Raw genomic sequence first — 19,121 nt, 5'->3', positions numbered from 1 at the left:
ATTTGATTATGTGCGCTGATATTAATAGTTTTCAAGCAATTGAATTGATTGGACGTGGTTCAGATTGTTTTAATTGCCAGAAGTATTACAACAAATTCCCTATGTTGTTGTAGACAAGCCTTACTACGGGGATACCCACACCGGTCCCTGATATCATTGGAGAAAGTTAATCCTCAACAACCAATTATTTCAAGATGGCTGCGCCCATTGGGATGTGTAAATTCAATTAATTTTGATGTTAAAGTGCAATGTTTATGTTACTCTTCGGCCTTACGGAAATCTGAAAGGATGAGGGTCAAAGGAGCAACATTTTTCATCATTGCATGGCTATCTATATTGTACATTACAGGCATTGTCCTTTTTACCAAAGGATTCTTACTGAAACGTTTGGAAGTCCCTATCCACAGTGACTGTCAACTTCAAGGGAAGCCGGGAAACTTCAGCCACGGGTGTTGGATGCAAAAACGATATGAAAGAGCAATCATTATGGTCATAGATGCCCTCAGATTTGACTTCACAGTATACAATACATCCGTAGAGGAGGATCAACTGTTGCCATTCCAAAACAAGCTGCCAACGATGCACAAACTGTTGACAGAAAAACCTGTGAACTCAAGACTGTATAGATTTCTCGCCGACCCACCCACCACAACAATGCAAAGGCTAAAAGGGCTGACCACAGGTAGTCTCCCCACCTTTGTCGATGCCGGGAGTAACTTTGCATCTTCGGAGATAGTTGAGGACAATGTGATTAATCAATTTGCCCATTTGGGTGGTAATATAACATTCATGGGAGACGACACATGGGAGTCTCTCTTTCTAGGAAAGTTCAAAAAATCATTTCCCTACCCGTCGTTCAATGTCAAAGACTTACACACAGTGGACAATGGAATAATTGAACATCTTATACCAGAATTAAAAGCGCATGATTGGATGCTGTTGATATCCCACTTTCTTGGTGTTGACCACTGTGGACATAGGTTTGGACCCTATCATCCAGCAATGGCTGAAAAGCTCACGCAGATGGATAAAGTGATCGGGTGAGTATTGTCGCCATGGCGACAGTCTCACAAAGTGTCATGGCAACAGTCTGGAGGAGGCAGCACACAGTGTTGCTTACATGGCACCACACATTTCCCACATATATGGATTATTTTCTCTTGTCATGATGCCATTTTATTTTACCGTAGCTTATACAGCTGTGTATATAAAATGACATCCTGACATAACCATTTTTAGCTACTATAGACTATAGTCTATATTGGGATGGGTATCCGTCCGGCGTCCGTCGTCAGTCTGTATGTATGTATGTATGTATGTATGTATGTATGTATGTATGTATGTATGTCCGTTTGTGAGGAGTCCGTCCACTCAAATATCTTGAGAACCGCAGTACTTACTGATTTGATATTTGTTGTGTAGATGAAAAATATGATTTTGAGAAACTACTTTTTTTAATTTTTTGATATTGTTGAAAATAGGCAAATTAATGCCAAAAAAGGTGTTTTTGGTGAAAAATCTTCTTCTTTATAACCGCTGGTCAGACAGCTTTGTTATTTGGTATACAGGTCCCTAGGGATAACCCAACTTAGATTTGTTCAAATTGTGATGAAATATGCAAATGTGTATTTTTAAGGAATTTTTTTGTCATTTTTGGTCAAAATTTGACGTACATTATATGTAATTCTTGTACTGTATAAACCACAGGCTCTAGAGTCAATGCAGGCGAACCGCTAGCCGCCACTGATACAATAAAAATCAAAAGGTGTGTAACAGCGGCAGCCATGCACGGAGACCGAGTAAATTTCAACAGACGGTTTCGCCCTCTTTTATCTCAAATACAACTTGCTTATTGGGGTCGATCGATGCTCCAGTTCATCAACTTCATGAAAAATCACACCAATATCCAAAATCTCTCTGTTAAGTCCATGAAAAAGCTGTGTTTTCGGAGCAGTGTCAGCTAGGAAACGCTGTTATCATACATGACCCACATTGACCTATCACGAAATGTTCTGATTGGTTGTTACTTTTAAGGGATACGTCATCCGTTTCAGGGGGTGCTACACTCGAGAGATTTAGTTACAAGTAATTACGTTCGATCAGTATCCGTAACGTCTTTGTAATGCAGTGTGCGAAACTCATGCAAAATCTCTACTGGCCCAGCGGGCCAGTAACTTTAAAAAAATCACTGGCCCTGAAGGAAATCAACTGGTCCGATCATCAGGTCAAATCCAAATATAGTGGAGATATATACCTGCGCTCAGTCCAGGGGCCAAGAATATGATGGGATTGAAAAATAAATAAAGACACCACTTCAAAATCCTAACATCAAACTGTTTTTTTTATGCCTTTTAATTCTTTTATTCTTTTTTAATTCTTCAAATGAAGATGACTATCAAAACCGAAAGTTGGGGCAACTGATCTCAGTGTTGAAAAACATGAAATCAGTAAAAGGTTAAGCACTACACATAAACGTTTTCATTTCCTAAAATAGCCTTTCACAACAAATATTTCTAACATTGAGAAAAAGAGCACAAGCGTGGGCTTGAAACACGTCCCAACACAGAAATGCTAAGCATCCAGAACTCCGATCAGGGATGGGTAAGTTTTGGCAGCACAAACGCCGGATCACACGCAAATGGAGTCAATACAACACTTGACTCACGATTCTGACTTCTCCCTTTTGAGGGACTCATCATTAAAGTCAATGAAGGGAATACAAAAAATTAGGTCAACTGATAAAGAGAAATAATACTGAAATGTCCAAACCCACATTAAAAGACAAATCACAAATTTAAAATGTAAGCGTAATCTTTACAGTGACCAACTTGAAGCAAATGGCCATCAAGGTCAATGAAGACGGTACCATGCACAATGTTTAAATATCGGACATTTACTTTTTACTATCGACGTTTGACGTCCGACATGTATCCGTCATCGTAACGATCTATATATCTGGTCTAAAATCGATACTAGACAATACAAGAATGACTTGCCTCTTGTTGCTGCACGACGGGTTTGAGAAATTGCCTATATTTTACCCCAGGCTGATACATATCGGCGATTTTAGGACTCTTTATAGCTAGGCAATTCTGGAATGACTGTGAAATCAAAGATGTTTACTCGATATTTATCGGCGATTGGGACCCCAATATCGTCACCAGAATGACTCATCTCGTGTCTCGGGCACGTGTGGTCTATTTAAAATCGCCGATGTTTATCGGCGATTTCGGGACAAACGTCCAATATATATGTTGGAGATTTGCATTGCCACCTCACAGATCTTGCCAAGCCCGACTTCATCATTGCGGCATCAACTTCGATACTATACTTGTCAAATCGGGGTAAATAATCGATGTATATCTGGGAGATCAAAACCTTACAGATTTGGCCCAGCGGTCTAGCCAGGCCCGACTTCGATAGTCCGACTTTAATTATACGATACTAGACTTGTCTAAAAGGTGGGTAAATATCCAATGTATATGGAGGTTTCACCATCTTATAAATCTGACCTTAGTTTTAGTCAAGGATCTATGATCTGACCAAACAATTCTAATTTCGATATTGTGTTGCCCAGTAGCTGCAAATATCCGATATCATATAATGTTGAAGTGTCATCGAAATCCAGTTTACCTCGACACATGCAACTCGATCGATACGCTAATTATTCTTTTATGATCACGACGAGATCTCCACCCTAACACATGTAACGTCTTTCGCTTTGATGCAGTACCGTATCTTTGAATAATTTTGTCAGGTATTTAGCTTAGCAAAACATTCTGGTAAACTTCTGTACAATAGGAAAAGCTACTGGCCCGTCTTTAGGAACAGCAGGATATATTTCAAGAGTTACTGGTACGTCCGGCATGGAAACTGCTGGTCTCCGACCATCGGGTTAGCGTGAATTCCGCACGCTGTTGTCATGTGATAACCAGACGTTGCGTGCGTGTGGAGCAGTAGTTTGTAACGTCGAATGACACTTTTACACGTGGTCATAATTACTAATTATTATAAAATAGTATTTTTTTTATAGATTTTCTAATGATTTCCGCGAATTTTGACAAGCAACCTCGTAGAGTATCACTGTAAATTGGCAATTATCTTTGAGGCCAAAAAAAGAAAATAAATTGTGCTGTTCTGTTCAGATAACATGGTTTTCAAAAATAAGGCAGGTACGTCGGCAGGATTTTTTTTTTCTTTTTACAAAATATTTTTATTTTTAAATATGCATTGTTCAGGGGTTCAGGGCGCTCAAACACTGGCCATAACATTTCCAGATCACAATGTACCATATAGGTATATAAAGGAAAAAATAAGACACCCTCTTTCAAGCAAAAATCAAATGCCAAGTATCGAACGTGTGATTTTACGGATTTTTCTTTGTTTTCTTTTTAGTTCCTTGTTTACGTAGCTCCAAAAAAAATTAGGGTCGGCAGATAAAAAATAGAGTAGTTCGGGTTATCGGAACAGCACAATATTTTTTGTTTGACCTAAGAAAACTTCGTATTTGCAACAGTACAAGAAGTTCTTGCTATGAGTTCCTGATACGAACGAAATATAGTATTCCACATTATATCTGACGCCGTCACAAAGATTTCTGTAAACCATGTAAATAATTTTATCTAATAAGAGAATCGGCAAGTTTAATTCGAGGGTACGACGAACTAAAGTAGTCCTCGCGTAGAGAAAATAATGTTTCTTAGAGCTTGCACGAATTTCGCTTGTTTCACATTGTACTACACATGATCAAAATGAAAACAAAATACTATAGCAGTAGCCTGTACAATATATGCTTCCACTCCCACTTGCACTAGGTGCAAACCCCCTGTTAGGTATGGCAACAAGTCAGGAATGTTAAAGAAAATTTCATTCAAAGTAAGATAAGAAGTGAAAACATTAATGAGGAAAACTGTAAATATTACTTACCAGTATGAATACGCTGCCATAGCGAAGCTTGAGGGGTGGACAAGTGAAAGTTAACCGATATTTTGAAATTACGTTCGTAAAACCGTCATCCAATCACAAGCTTCCCCTTGTGGGTCATGACCATTGACCCCAGTCAATGTGGGTCATGTATGATAACAGCGTTTCCTAGCTGACACTGCTCCGAAAACACAGCTTTTTCATGGACTTAACAGAGAGATTTTGGATATTGGTGTGATTTTTTATGAAGTTGATGAACTGGAGCATCGATCGACCCCAATAAGCATGTTGTATTTGAGATAAAAGAGGGCGAAACCGTCTGTTGAAATTTACTCGGGCTCCGTGCATGGCTGCCGCTGTTACACACCTTTTGATTTTTATTGTATCAGTGGCGGCTAGCGGTTCGCCTGCATTGACTCTAGAGCCTGTGGTATAAACCCTATCAATTCACCCAGAAAAAAATAACTAATAAGATTTTAAATAATTGAATTAATTAGGAAATCATTAAAGCCAAAATAATTTTAGTGTGGAATTAGTAGAAAGTTCAACTTTTTTTGACAGTTCATAGTGAAATGCTTACCATCTTGGAGGATTACCCCTTTTCCTGCCGAGCGCCCCTGTCCGTTATCCTGCCAAGTCGGTCAAAACCGGCCCCCTTTTCCGTGTCTACAGAAGATAGGCTCTCCTGCACGCTTTCCTGCCAGGCATTTGGCGGGAAAATACCGCATTTTCGGGGTACGATTACCGACCATATACGTGTTAGACTTCAAAAATTTTTGCATGCCCGTATAGAGGGGCAACCGCTGATGAGGTTGTGTCCAGAAAATGACGAGGTCACGGGCGTTGTTTGCCCCGGGGGACGTGCACTTTTATGCCCTTTTCTAGCTTACTTTCGCGGAAGTAAAGCTCGTTCGCCGGCACGCACGGCCACACCGGGGAAACGTCACCTCTCTCGTGGGTTAGTAGAAGACCCAGGGGTTAGTGCTATGGGTGCGGCAGCACCCTCAAACCTGTCCTGTTTCCCCTGGGTTGTGTCACTTGGCCACGTACTTTGAACGACTTGGAAGAGTCGCACAGTGCAGTCTGCTTTGACGTAGTGTCAACGACATAGTTCCGCCATTGAAGGAAGGCGTGTACGTAGTTTGGCCAGTTCAGTGAACACTTAGCTCGTTAGTGTTACCGTTTCCTAACACGTTAGTTGTGCAGTTGTTACTAAGGTGCAGTTTTGTACCACCTTAGCTCTGGACAGTGCAACTGCTCTATGCACTAACCCCAACGACAGATGGTTGTACAACGTCTACGTCGCACGAGCACAGCCTCCGTTGGGCTGTGCCCCTCCCACGTGATACAACGCACGTTCATCCATTACTATAGCGTCCTTACGGATCTGCCAAAAACGAAAGTGGGGGTAAAAAACAAAACAAACGAAAATATGCGATCATAGATAGTATTTATTCGGGAATAATTTACATTATGCCGAACAATAAATCTCGGAGTCTGTCTCGACGTCCGAGTGCATGGTCCGTGTTTCAAAAATTACAATCGGGGTGGCAGATCTGTGTTTCAAAAATTATAATAGGGGGAATTGTACAAAATAATCCGTCTAAACAAAACAAACGAAAATATGCGATCCATAGATAGTATTTTATTCGGGAATAATTTACATTATGCCGAATAATAAATCTCAGAGTCTGTCTCGACGTCCGAGTGCATGGTCCGTGTTACAAAGATTACAATCGGGGGATTGTACAAAATAATCCGTGTTTCAATTTACAATCAGCGGGATCGTAAAGCACAAACAAACGGCACAACCGTGCTCAAAATGTGATCATGGTCCGTGTTCAGAATACAGTCAAGCCACTCTTAGGCGAAGCTGTCCCTGTCGTTATTTACGTCGGGTTCTCTTGCTGATGGGTGTCGTCGGGGCTGTGTGAGTAGAGGTCTGCACGCCAATGCTCCTCTTACCTCGTAGCATCATGCGATGATGGAAAAGCTGCAAAAACACTCGCCCTCGTGAAGATGAACCCCGCACAGACTACATCCTTTGGACGTCTCAGACAGTCGTCCGCTCGCAGTGGTCTTACCCTCTCTGCTGCATACTTTACAGCATTTCTGCCGCCCCTCCAAACGGCTGACAACGTGCATCGGCTGATTTTGGGATTGATGTACGAGGCAAGAGAAACAGTGGCCTCGACCTCTCTCACACTGGGCTGCGATCGCCCACAATAACCGCCAATGAGTTGTTTCCGACACGCAGATGAAACATCTTATGGGTCAGCTTACTATCAGGGTGTACATGCTTGAAGCATATATATGCATTTACCAGGGCAACATCAATCAGGTAACATGCCAGATATGTCCATCATCTGTGGTTCTTGCGCCCAGTGTGAAAGTACTTGCGCTTCTGGTTGGCTCGGTCGACGCCTCCCATGTACCGGCGATAATTATACAGCGACAGAGGCACTTGTCGCCGCTCGTCTCCCTCCCCCACTGGCACGCACTCCAAGGGTGGATAGACCGTATTCAAGATCAGCACCTGAGCGTTACTATCCTGATAAGCAGTGATGTTAAGACGAGAGTCCGTTCTGGTCGTGGCTTTCATATCCCCAACAGACAGAGGAAGGCGCTTCCTCTTACCCGGCGGAATTAATTGAGGGGGCATGGTGCGACGATTACGGCGGGTGAAAACACCCGACCATGTAGATCCCGGTCTCCATCAGCTCTCTAGCAGTAACGACCGTGCTAAACAGGCTATCACAGAATAGGCTGTGATTATATCCACAGAATGGCTGGACCAGCTCCATCGTAATTCTTTTCACCACACCTCGCTCCTGCCGTCTCCCATCAGTCCGATCCCGATATTTCACACCTAGGTACGGTGCAAAGTTAGCGATGTATGCAGTGGTGGAGTCGCACAGCTGCCATATCTTGAAACCGTCTCGATCAGGCTTATGCGGTAATCTCTGCTTAAATTTAGAACGGCCCTTAAATCGCACCATGCCCTCGTCGATGGAGATCTCTCTACCCATCTTATAATTATTTACGCACCGGTCAACTATGGGCTCCATCCATGGATTGATTTTATACAGGGGATCCTCCTGACACCGACGTCGGCGGCGTGCCTCATCAGGATCACGACGTGGATCGTTCTCTGGGTCTGCCAGATGAAAGTATCGCATAAGCTGCTGAAAGCGACTGCGGGTAATCACAGTAGAAATACCCTGGTTTCTCAGAAAGGGATCGCTAGACCAATAATCCTCCACTGATGATTTACGGTCGATACCCATACAGACTAAGACGCCAATGAACGCCTGCACCTCTCGGTAGTCAGCGTTACGCCAGTATTTATCTATTTTCCTAGCGATATGTCGCTGGTGGAATTTGGCGTATTTATTAGTCTCGTCCTTGGCCAATCTGATCAGTGTAGCTGGAATAAACTTAAAAAAGTAATCGAGCTCACGGGCGTGGCTGGGCAAGGTGAAAGTTGGTCCTCTCTCATGGTCAAAATCGGTCTCCTCAAATATATTAGCATCGGTAGTCTCCGACATACGCCAGACAGGAGGGGTGTCGTCCTCCGCCAACACAGCAGCAACGTCATCATCGTCGTCAGAGCTTGCCTCACCTACATACTGCCTGTCATAAAAGTCATCGTCCTCTGCCGCATCCTCGTCAACCTCCGAGTCGGACTCAGCGGTGATATCACCGTCGTCTGGGCGTCTGGGCCTGAACTCGCCCGTAGCGGCATCAAGGATCATATCTGGCTCAAAATCAGGTGGGCTATCCTGATAACGAACCCTCCGCACTATCTTTTTCGGCCGGGGACATCGCAGCACACGAAACTATGGCAGGAGCGGGCTCGGCAGCCTCTGCTGATGACGAGGACTCAAGCTCTTTCGCACTGGGCACAGGAACCTCTCCTGACGCAGGATGAGGGCTCATAGTAGCAACAGGTGGTGTCTCTCCCGGAGCAGCCGGGGAGAACCAATGGCATCAGCCGTCTCATTACTCACTGTCTCACTAGCAGCAGCAGACGTAGTCTGTGCAGGTGAAGTATCTCCCACAAGAGCAGATTTAGTCTCTGCAGGTGAAGTAGTCTCTCCCGGAGCAGCCGGGTGAGAACCACTGGCGACCGGTGACCCGTCATCATCCTCATCGGCAGAACGATCACTCTTACGTTTACGCTTACCACTGGGTTTTTCAGCCGGAGATGGCTTCGCCTTACGGGAGCGTTTCTTGCCCGACTTCTTAGAACGTTTACTAGGGACATCACAACGATCGCTACCACTACCGCCCGGAGACTCTGCATCTTTGAGCTTCAGTCGTCTGCTCGCCTTCAGAAAACTTTTGCGGTCCGTCAAGCTCATGTCTGGACAGTGTCGACAGACTAGCAGGTCCCTCCCTTTTAAAGCCACAGGGAAACAAAGCCCTGGACATGATTGGACGCAGGGGTGTTAATATATGCATCCACCTGTTATTATAATGGACCTACGGCAATCAGTCCACCAACCGGCGCTGACATTCCTACCCGTCATGTAAATTGCCTGTCCGCACCATTTGATATGCTAATAATACTCATTTGCGATGCAAATCCCTCGAGCACTTAGCATAACATAGTCAATGTCATTAGCATCTCAACTTGACATTCCGTCCAGCTGGGTACGTGGCATGCGCACCTGCCACCCAAGGACGTTGGCCCAAGCCCATGTTTAGTACGGGTGGGAAACCCGTATCTTTAACCTCATGTCCCTTCTAAGTACGCCTGCGCAGGGCGTATTGTCATCCAAGTCGGTGACAAGCCAACCCGACAGATCGCCCATTAAGCAGTAATGGACTGGCCGTCTCGTTCTTGTACGGCAACGAACAGTGCTTCAGCGGCTTGTTTAGGTCATAACCGTCGCCTGCCGAGCGGCTTACCCAAACTAAGGCGGTCAAAGATGAAGGATGCCAAAATTGTCAACGGCTGTCTCGGCCTCGTCCGTTGGGCAAACATGGCTCCTTCAAATAACGTGGCCAGCACGTCTACGTCATCAGCGGTGATGACGACCCGTCATGACGCCCGAGTGCGTAAAACTCGGAATATACCGACAGGTACCTCTACCTGAGTCGGTCATACTACGGTATAAACCAAACACAGGTCTGCCAACTCCCGTTAGACTCGGCCGTTAGCCGAACTTCACAGGGACAACATAGGCGTAACAAGTCGGTGAACAACGGTCACGCACCTAACCGCAGCCGCCAAGTCGGTGAACAATGGTATCAAATTTTGAGGCCATGTTCCTGAATGGCAAGGCTGAGGCGGTGTGTTTCGTTGCACGGCTTGAACGTCTAGAGCCAAGTGCAGCCGACAACGTCCGACATCTGAGTGGGTAGTCTTTTCGAGAAGGTAACAAGTCGGTTAAAAGCGGTGGTTACCCTTCACAAATGTCGCTCAAGTCCGTTCGGATCAGTTCCATGTCAGGGACTAATCAAGCCGAGTCCGTCAAATCCGTCCGCACTTCCCGTCAATCAGGACCAAGTCCGTGATTTTCGTCTCGCACCATTGGCAAAAAATTGCACCGCCAGCTTAGGCGGTCTTAGGCGGTTGCCTTAGGAGAAAGCCGAGTCCGTCAAATCCGTCCGCACTTCCCGTCAATCAGGACCAAGTCCGTGATTTTCGTCTCGCACCATTGGCAAAAAATTGCACCGCCAGCTGAGGCGGTCTTAGGCGGTTGCCTTACAGATTAGCGTTGCCGAGACGGTCAATTTCGGCCGCAATCTATGTAGTGCCTCAGAGCCAAGTTAACCCAAACTCCGCTAGAATACGTCAACGTGCTAACCTGCCAAGTACGCTACTCGTCCCCCCCAAAAAAACCAGTCCCCCACCGGGGTGGGGGACTGGCTGGGTAGCTTCCGCACCTTTCCCTGTCGTTGGACTCTCTGTGAACCCATTTCGAGAGCAAACGCCGTTCCTCGCCCAAAACCTGTCCTCGAACGACCCCTAGCGCGAGCAAGGGTTTGCTACACGTAGTTCCGTCGACTAGGCAGGAAAGGGGGTACCAAAAAGTAGCCCGATTTCCAACGCCTTGGCAGGATAACGGCCGTGGCTGCTCAGATTCTAGCTACACCGAATTTCAAGCGGATTTTCACCGACTTGGCAGGAAAAGGGTTAAAACATGTAAAGGCAACTTTCCTGAATCCCAACTTTGATATTCTGAACCACCATTTATGTTATCTAAAAGAAATTGCTCATAATAGTTTGTCATGATTGGGTGGTCAAATAAATAGAGATAGAGAAAGTTCTAATTTCCATTTATGGTTGACTTTGTAAGGATAAAATTAGATTACTTTTTGAGGAAAAAAATAGAGTGGTCAATTAACCCTTTTCCTGCCGAGCGCCCTTGTCCGTTATTCTCCCAAGTCAGTAGAAAACCGCCCCATAATATGTGCCTGCAAAAAATTGGCTCTCCTGCATGTTATCCTGCCAGGCATTTTGGCAGAAATCGCCCATTTTCAGGGTTGTTTTAGCCGTACTTATACGTGTTAGACTTTGATAATTTCTACATGCCCGTAGACAGGGGAAGGAGCTCAAGGGTTACTGCAGAAAAAAATTGAGGTCACCGGCTTTGTTTGCCCCTGGGAGTGCGTCATTTTATTGCCGTTTCATGTTTATTTTTCGGAAATAAACTCCTTCAGTATTACGCACGTCCGCTAGGCACAAACATCACCTCACTCGTCTGTTAGTCAGAGACCCTGAGGGTCGTGCTAGGGGTGCAGCGCACCGGCAAACCTGTCCTGTTTCCCCAGGGTAGGGTCAATTGAATACGTACCTTCAACGACTAGGCAGTGTAGCACAAAAAACTACGTTTTTGCCGTTGTATTAACGACATGGCTGAGCCATTGAAGCACAGCTCCAAGTAGTTTAGCCAGCTCAGTTGGGAGTTGGTTTACGAGTGTTACCGTTCATTACTGACTTAATCGAGTGGTCCTCAGTCAGGTACGGGTTTGTACCGACATGGCTTGGGCTGCAGCTAACAGTGATAACCAGTCACTACACCCAAGTCTTCAGTTCACTTTTGCAATGCACGGGTGCAACGCAATATGCTTCCATTGTTCTAGCCATCAACGTGTCCACATGCCTGGCAGCCATATTGTACTGCTAGCTGGTTTGCATAACAAAAGCAGTCCCTGCTAAATGCAGGCGGTATCCCCGTAGCCTGACTACGCATTGACCTTATGTGCCCTTTTGAATTCTCTGTACGCAAACAGCGTACGTAGTTACCAATGCGTCGGCAAGAGGATACGTTTGCCTGCAAACCAGAGCCAATACTTCGGACGATGGAATAAATAAAAAATCCAAAGCTACGTCCATTGAATGGCACGGCCAAGGCAGTGAAGGACGTTGCCTGGCTTGAACTTGCAGAGCTGAAGCCCAGCTTAGTACGTCAGACACCAGTTTGTAATGGTATTTCCGAGTCGTTCATATCCGTTCCATCGGAGGAACAAGTCGAGCCGTCCCGTCAAAAATACATTCTCATTTTCAGTCACGCACAACTGAATAAGTGACTTTCGTCTCGCACCATCGGCATATCTGCCAAGTCGTTTGCAAGAGGTAGCCTTCTAGATTAGCATTGCCGAGTTGGTCAAGTTCGGCAGCAATCTCTATAGTGCCAGGCAGCCAAGTATGTCCAACTCCGCCAGAGAAAACGTCACCATGCTATCCTGCCAAGTCCGCTAAAAAGCGGTAAAAAAAAACCAGCCCCCCTCGGGTGTGGGGGACTGGCGGACAGGTTTCTGCACCTTTCCCTGTCTATCGACTCCCTGCGAACCCATTTCGAGGGGAAAAGGCGTTCCTTGTCAGAAAACCTCTCCTCAGATGACCCCTAAACGCACAGGGGATAGCAAAACGTAGTGCCGTCGACTTGGCAGGAAAGGGGGTACCCAAAAAGGGCCCGATTTCCACCGGGTTGGGAGAATAACGGTCACCAGTGCTTAGATTCTGGCTACACCGAATTTCAAGCGGATTTTCACCGACTTGGCAGGAAAAGGGTTAAAAGAGTGGTCAAAGTGATAGTGTTTTTATGGTAAAGCTTGGCTGTAAGATTCCTCATGTGCTATTTATAGCAATTATGCAATCTGTGTAAACAGTGCAATGAAAGTGTAACATGATTCCTTATAATGCTTTTGATGACCTTGAACTTCTTAAGTTTCAAACATTTGTCTCTTCAGTGTGCTATCTCTGAGTACGTACAGTCTCAACTTATTCAACAGAACTTACTTACAATGTTAATTTGAAAGTTAAAATGTGCTTGGTTAATAGGATGAAAATACTGATAAAGGTAACCAGCTCAAGATTCTTTATAACCTGACAGATATGCTGTTTTTTATGACTTAATCTTGATTTAAGCAAGTCTTGTTTACTTTAATTAGAATGTAATTAACTCTGGTTTATTTGCTATTATAGACTAATATAGTCTGATGAAATATGCAAATCTGTATTTTTACGGAATTTTTTTTCCATTTTTGGTCAGGCCATCCTGAAATGAGCTATCAAAGATATCCACCTTCTTCATCAATACATGTGTCACAAAAGGTTAACACAGCAGAGCTCTGTCAACTGTTGAGTCGCTTGTTTTTTCAAAACCGCTGGTCAGACAGCTTTAATATTTGGTTTACATGTCCCTAGGATGACCTTAGTGAGATAATTTCATACAGTCAGGAAACACTCAATTTTGTATCCATGTCTATAGTAGCTTCAGGGACTTTGGCCCTATGTTTACAAGTATATTTGCATGTTCACACATTGAGTCCGTTGATTGTTTTTGTAACATTTGAGAAGAGTTTTGAATGACTTCACTAAAACTTGATTTGCGGTGAGCAGTACAGTAAGTACTTTTGTGCTGCATCACAACAAAATATAACAGCCAAACAAGGAGCACTTTTTACAAATATATTGACTGCTAAGATATGTAGTATCACATCCGAACAAATTATCACATCCAAAAAAGTAGCGATTTTTAGCAATGTATTGAGTGCTAAGATATGTAGTACTATATTCAGTTGTGCAATTTATAGGCTTTAATACAGTCCAATGAAAATTAAAAGTTGTTTTGTTATTTGCAGGAATGTTATTGACCACATGCCGGATGATTCAGTGCTATTTGTATTTGGTGATCATGGCATGACAACAACAGGAGATCATGGAGGTGACAGTATGGATGAACTTGACGCTGCATTATTTGTGTATTCTCCATCACAACTTGTTCATTCTTCTGTCCTCGACAAGTCACAGGTAATTGTTGATGGTAATTGGTACATGTAGGTTGATTTATTTACTAACAAAAACCTATCGATTACCACTGTGCTCAGTCCTAGGGACTCTGCATTTTCCTAATATTACATAGCGGCCTGTTTATGCAAAAGTGTCACTGATAAGCTCTATTGAACTTGGCTTTTGCTAAGTCATTTGTTTTCAATGTGGACATCAAGACTGGTACAGTTTTTCAAATTTGCAAGAGTCTTTCATTGACATTTATCACTTCTCACATTAAACTGCAATAAGCTAACATGGATTGTCAACGGCAATGGTTGTAAAGGGAAGACAAAATGGTGTGGTAGAGTTGGACCAAGTCCTTGATAGGTAGTGCTCAATCTTTTTATACGTTCTTTTGCAGGGACAACATGACACCCTCTCTCAGATAGATTTGGTGCCTACAATATCTCTACTATTGGGAACACCTATTCCCCATTCCAATTTGGGTAGTGTCATAACAGACCTATTCACGACAGACATACCCAAAAGAACATCGCATCAGAGTCCACAGGGAACATCTGCAATACATTACAATGCGATTGAAGCCTTGAGGTTGAATGCACATCAAGTGAAGCGATACATTGATTCATACTCAACACTGTCAGATGAATTTCCTTATGCCGAGTCGTCACAACTCTTAGAAAAGCTTGAAGCAGCTGAATCCATGTTACACGAATTACAATCCAAGGCGTCTTTTCAGGAATCAGCGAAAGAAGAAGACACTGCAGTTCAACTTGAAGCTATTCAAAACCTTTACATGGAATATTTATCGGGAGTAAAATCTATGTGCCAGAGAATCTGGGCTAAATTTGACCTGCTGTCTATGACATGTGGAATTGGAATATTCTCTATGGCTGTCACTCTTACCATCCTACAAGTCTATCAAGTAGATGTTGGTCATCCTATGGAGGAAACAAAAAAGAAGTTTGATAAAGCAGTGAAGGTCATTCTTGTTTGTGGCACTGCAGTATTAATTGCTGGCTTTGGATTAATATTCATGATTCAATCACTACGAATACACTGGATCTCTTTCCTTCTCTTGCTCTTCAGTATATCATCAGGATCAGCCAGTTTGATCAACATTCTGCTTGATAAAAATTTAAAACTGAATCCACAAACAATGATAAAAAGCATATCTATTGATTCTGTGTTTGCAATTCTTATTGTAGTTTTGTATATTGTATCAATGACTTCCAACAGTTTTGTTGTTAATGAAGACAGGATGTGTGTATTTTTGTTTCAGTCTGTTTTGCTTGTGGTTCTGTTCAGCAATTTCAGACATACAAGTTTCAGAAAGAGACAAAAGACCTGGGACATAACTCAGCCGACATCTGTACTAACCATGCTAACATTTGGCATTGCCATTTCTGGAAGACTAAGTGCAAACTTCAGAGTCTGCAGGGAAGAACAGCAGCCGTGGTGTGAAAACTCAATCTTCTCTCAGTCGCTCTCCAATATTGCAGCAGAAAGAACTCTGCTGAAAAACTTTCGATACTTTCTGTCGGTGGCTTGCATGAGCATGCTACCCATCTGCCTCAGGCTGTGGCTGAGTCATCTGGGGAACCTGAATGGTAGTTCTGCCAGTAAACTGTACGTCACCTATGCACTCCCACTCGCTGCAGTGTGTGTGTCTTTCTATTGGGCACTGCAAGCTCTTCCAGAGAAAGTCTTGGACAGTCTTCCCGTCTGGCAGCAAATCATATTACCACGGGTCGTTTATGTTGTTTTTTTACTCGGTGTGGCACTTGTCGTATGGACTCCCCTTACTCTCTTCGTCACTCACAAAAGCAACGAAACCGCAGATACCTCATTTTCAGAACAACAGACAATACACAGAGAAGAAGAAACACAGATTGTGAAGAGGTTCTTCAACCACATCAAATCTAACTGGAGTAAACAGAGAGACAATGAGAGTAGTGGTGAAAAAAAGGCTGGCCTTTTACCAATGGTTTATGGCTTAGCTACTGTGTACTCTGCAAGTTTTCTAGTATTCATTGATATTCTGTCGTTGGTATTAACCCTCCTCCTTGGAGATGGATATGCACCTTCAGTGCTAATACTTCTTATTCAAATGTTCCTGTGGTTGGAATTATATTCATGTATCTGTCGACTCAGGTTGTACAATACCAGTGGCACATCGCAGATAGGTAAGCACATTCCAGTGAATAGTTAAATTCCCCACCAGTTCAGTGTCTCAATAGAGTGCTGTTCATAAAACTCTTCAGGACCCAACGGAATACTGATATAGTTTAGTGTCATAGTTCCCCTATATTTGCCTTGTATTGTAAGACTGCCAACGGAGTGAAGTAATCTACATGGTTTCATATTGTCAAAGATTTAAAGGTGTGGTGAAATGGTCCCGTTCATGTGACTGAATATCTTCCAGGGGGTCAATACTATTACACTCGCAACATAATTGCAACCTAAAAGTACACGCAAGTGTTAATTTTTTTTATATTTCTATGCGCGGCTTTCATGGGGTCATTTTGCGACACTCAGGTCACGCCCGCAGCGGGGATCATGGTTGGCCGTCTGTGACGTCACAGGTGTGTTCATTTACATCGAATAGCGGTCCAACGCCGCCTTATCTGCTTATCTCTGCCCGGTATCCGCTAACAAAACAGCCTCAGTGTTCGTGCTGCCCATTCGCCACGTTCGTTCGCCAATGCGAATTGAAATCCGAAGTGGCGAAAAAAATCGATCCTAATTCGCCACAGTGGCGAAACTGATTTTTGTTTAAAAAATATGGTAAAATAAAGAAAAAACGTGGGTTTTTTAGTCTTTTGTTTAATCTGCGCTTCTCTCTCGGCGATTCACAAAAACTGTGTCTACTTCCATATTATTGCGTTCTTTCCGTCGTACATATTTGCAATCGAGCCAAGTCTCGCGAGAGATTTGACGTCATTTAGTCTAGTGTACAACATGCATAAATGGCTCTCGCGAGAATTGAAACTTGACACACGCAATCGAGCCCTCGCAAACTGATTAGATTCTCTACACGGTAAACATTGTTTGTACTTTTTCTTCTGATTTCTGTTGAATTCATTGTATCAAGATCCTGTACTGTAATTATGTTTTTTCAGATCTTCTCTGCAATACACCATGGTATGCTGTGGTCATGTGGACACTGATGTCATCACAATATTTCTTTGCCACTGGTCACCAAGCGACAGTACCCTCAATACGCTTTGAGTCTGCCTTCACCGGTTTCCATGGTGATTTCCCCACCTATCTGTACTTCGTCCCAGCTCTGTTGATAGGATTCAACACCTTTGCAGGACCTGCTCTGTTGGCTGTATGTCTCCCTCTCCTCCTCCTTTGGCCTTTCTCGAGGGGCTACCTGGTACTGGACAAGAAGACAAGGCAGAACCTCAGTGCGGAGGACAGGAAAGGAGAATTTTCACTCCATGAGAATGAAGGACAGTTGGATATTGCTCTCTTCAGATTGACATTGAAGTACATAGCAGTCACAGCTATAAAGGTATGGATGACATTTTGAACCTTTATAAAAGGTAGAAGGCAAAAAATACGTCAAATAACTTAATGTAGATCATGAAAATACTAGTATTCCGATGTCATGAGGTTTTTTCAGATCATGTATAATTCTTTCACCACCATGGGTTGATCCAAATCCATCTTTGTCAATGATGATTTTGGACCCATTTACTGGGAATAGGGGTAAACAAGTAAGACCCGTCCAAGACCATCATCGGCAGGTGGTGTCAGCTTTACGTACCCACTTTGCTTCAGTGACATTCAAACTGGAGTTTTTGTAGAGAAAAATTTTGGCAAGAAGTTTGAGTACAGTCCCTCCACCAATTATGTGGCTACTTGCATGAAATTATTTGTACATTGTTGGTCATGAAGTGTGTGATGTTTTGTATTTTTGCTGATGTACAATGAAGTGATCAAATCCATTGTAGTGATGAGTAGGTAGATTGAAAGATTCACCTGCGTGCAGGTGCTCCATGACCTCTGACCCTACGTGGTCTAGGCTGGCGGTCAAAGCTCACTGGAGTGTCCGCATATGGCTGAATTGTTTAGTCTTAATGTGTGGAATGATCACATTGTCTGGACCTGTGGTTTAGAAGTTCTGTCGAACAAGCTCAGCGGAGCACTTGATGTTTTCAACTGTTTTGACTACTGGACCACCAGACAAACTTGCTGGACCACAATATTCACATACAAAAGGGATTTGATTACTCCTTTGAAGAGAGAATTTTCATTTTTGAGTTACCCAGTACATACCAAACTGGCCCAACTGTAAACCAGTTTCTGTCTTTTGATTCAGTTTTTAGGTACAATGTTCTCAGCAGCAATCCACAGAAGACATCTCATGGTCTGGAAGATCTTTGCGCCGCGATTTGTCTTTGAAGGAGTCTCATTCCTAATTGTCGTGGCACTTCTCTTCCTAGTCAACCTCATGATCAGCAGGATTGACGGGGTTTTATCTCAGTGGTTTAAAGATCTCGTTAAGAAGTATCGAGCATAGTAAAATCTTCAGCTGAAGGGTGATCCCATATCAATTTTTTGTTAAATGAACTAGTAATCTTTACAGTACTGTGGGCATTATTGTCAGTGGCTTGTGATTATCAGTGATTGTGATGTTTAAGTAGAGGATTTGTGATGGAAAAGATAAAATCTATGTCCATCATGTCAAAATACTGATGAAATAGCTGGTTGTATTGATATTTTGTATTGTAATTTTGTGATTTGTAACTTTATGGATTATCAAGATATTGCTTATAGATAAGATGTACAATGTTTAACTTGAAATGTAAATTTCAGTCATTTTTATGAAGTACAAATTTATTAGATTGATGCTGTTATGAAGTCATTGTCATATATGCAAATAAAGTTGTGAAATAATGTCAAGTGCAATAAACCTACTATACATGGATTAATTATT

The 19,121-nt window shown here is 43.3% G+C and overlaps 1 protein-coding gene across 1 annotated transcript; it reads left to right on the top strand.

The window, feature by feature from the left end:
• The first annotated feature begins 164 nt into the window (after positions 1-164).
• Positions 165-19,097, top strand: LOC139121776 (GPI ethanolamine phosphate transferase 3-like). The gene is made up of 5 exons (XM_070686926.1): positions 165-1,040; positions 14,023-14,191; positions 14,574-16,359; positions 17,296-17,693; positions 18,504-19,097. Exons 1-5 carry the CDS (start codon positions 289-291, stop codon positions 18,702-18,704), a joined length of 3,306 nt encoding a protein of 1,101 aa, XP_070543027.1. The 5' UTR covers positions 165-288; the 3' UTR covers positions 18,705-19,097.
• Positions 19,098-19,121: the final 24 nt, after the last annotated feature.

Source organism: Ptychodera flava, chromosome 21, assembly GCF_041260155.1.
Source record: "Ptychodera flava strain L36383 chromosome 21, AS_Pfla_20210202, whole genome shotgun sequence".
Taxonomy (NCBI): Eukaryota; Metazoa; Hemichordata; class Enteropneusta; family Ptychoderidae; genus Ptychodera; species Ptychodera flava.
This window is presented reverse-complemented; position numbering and strand designations above follow the sequence as displayed.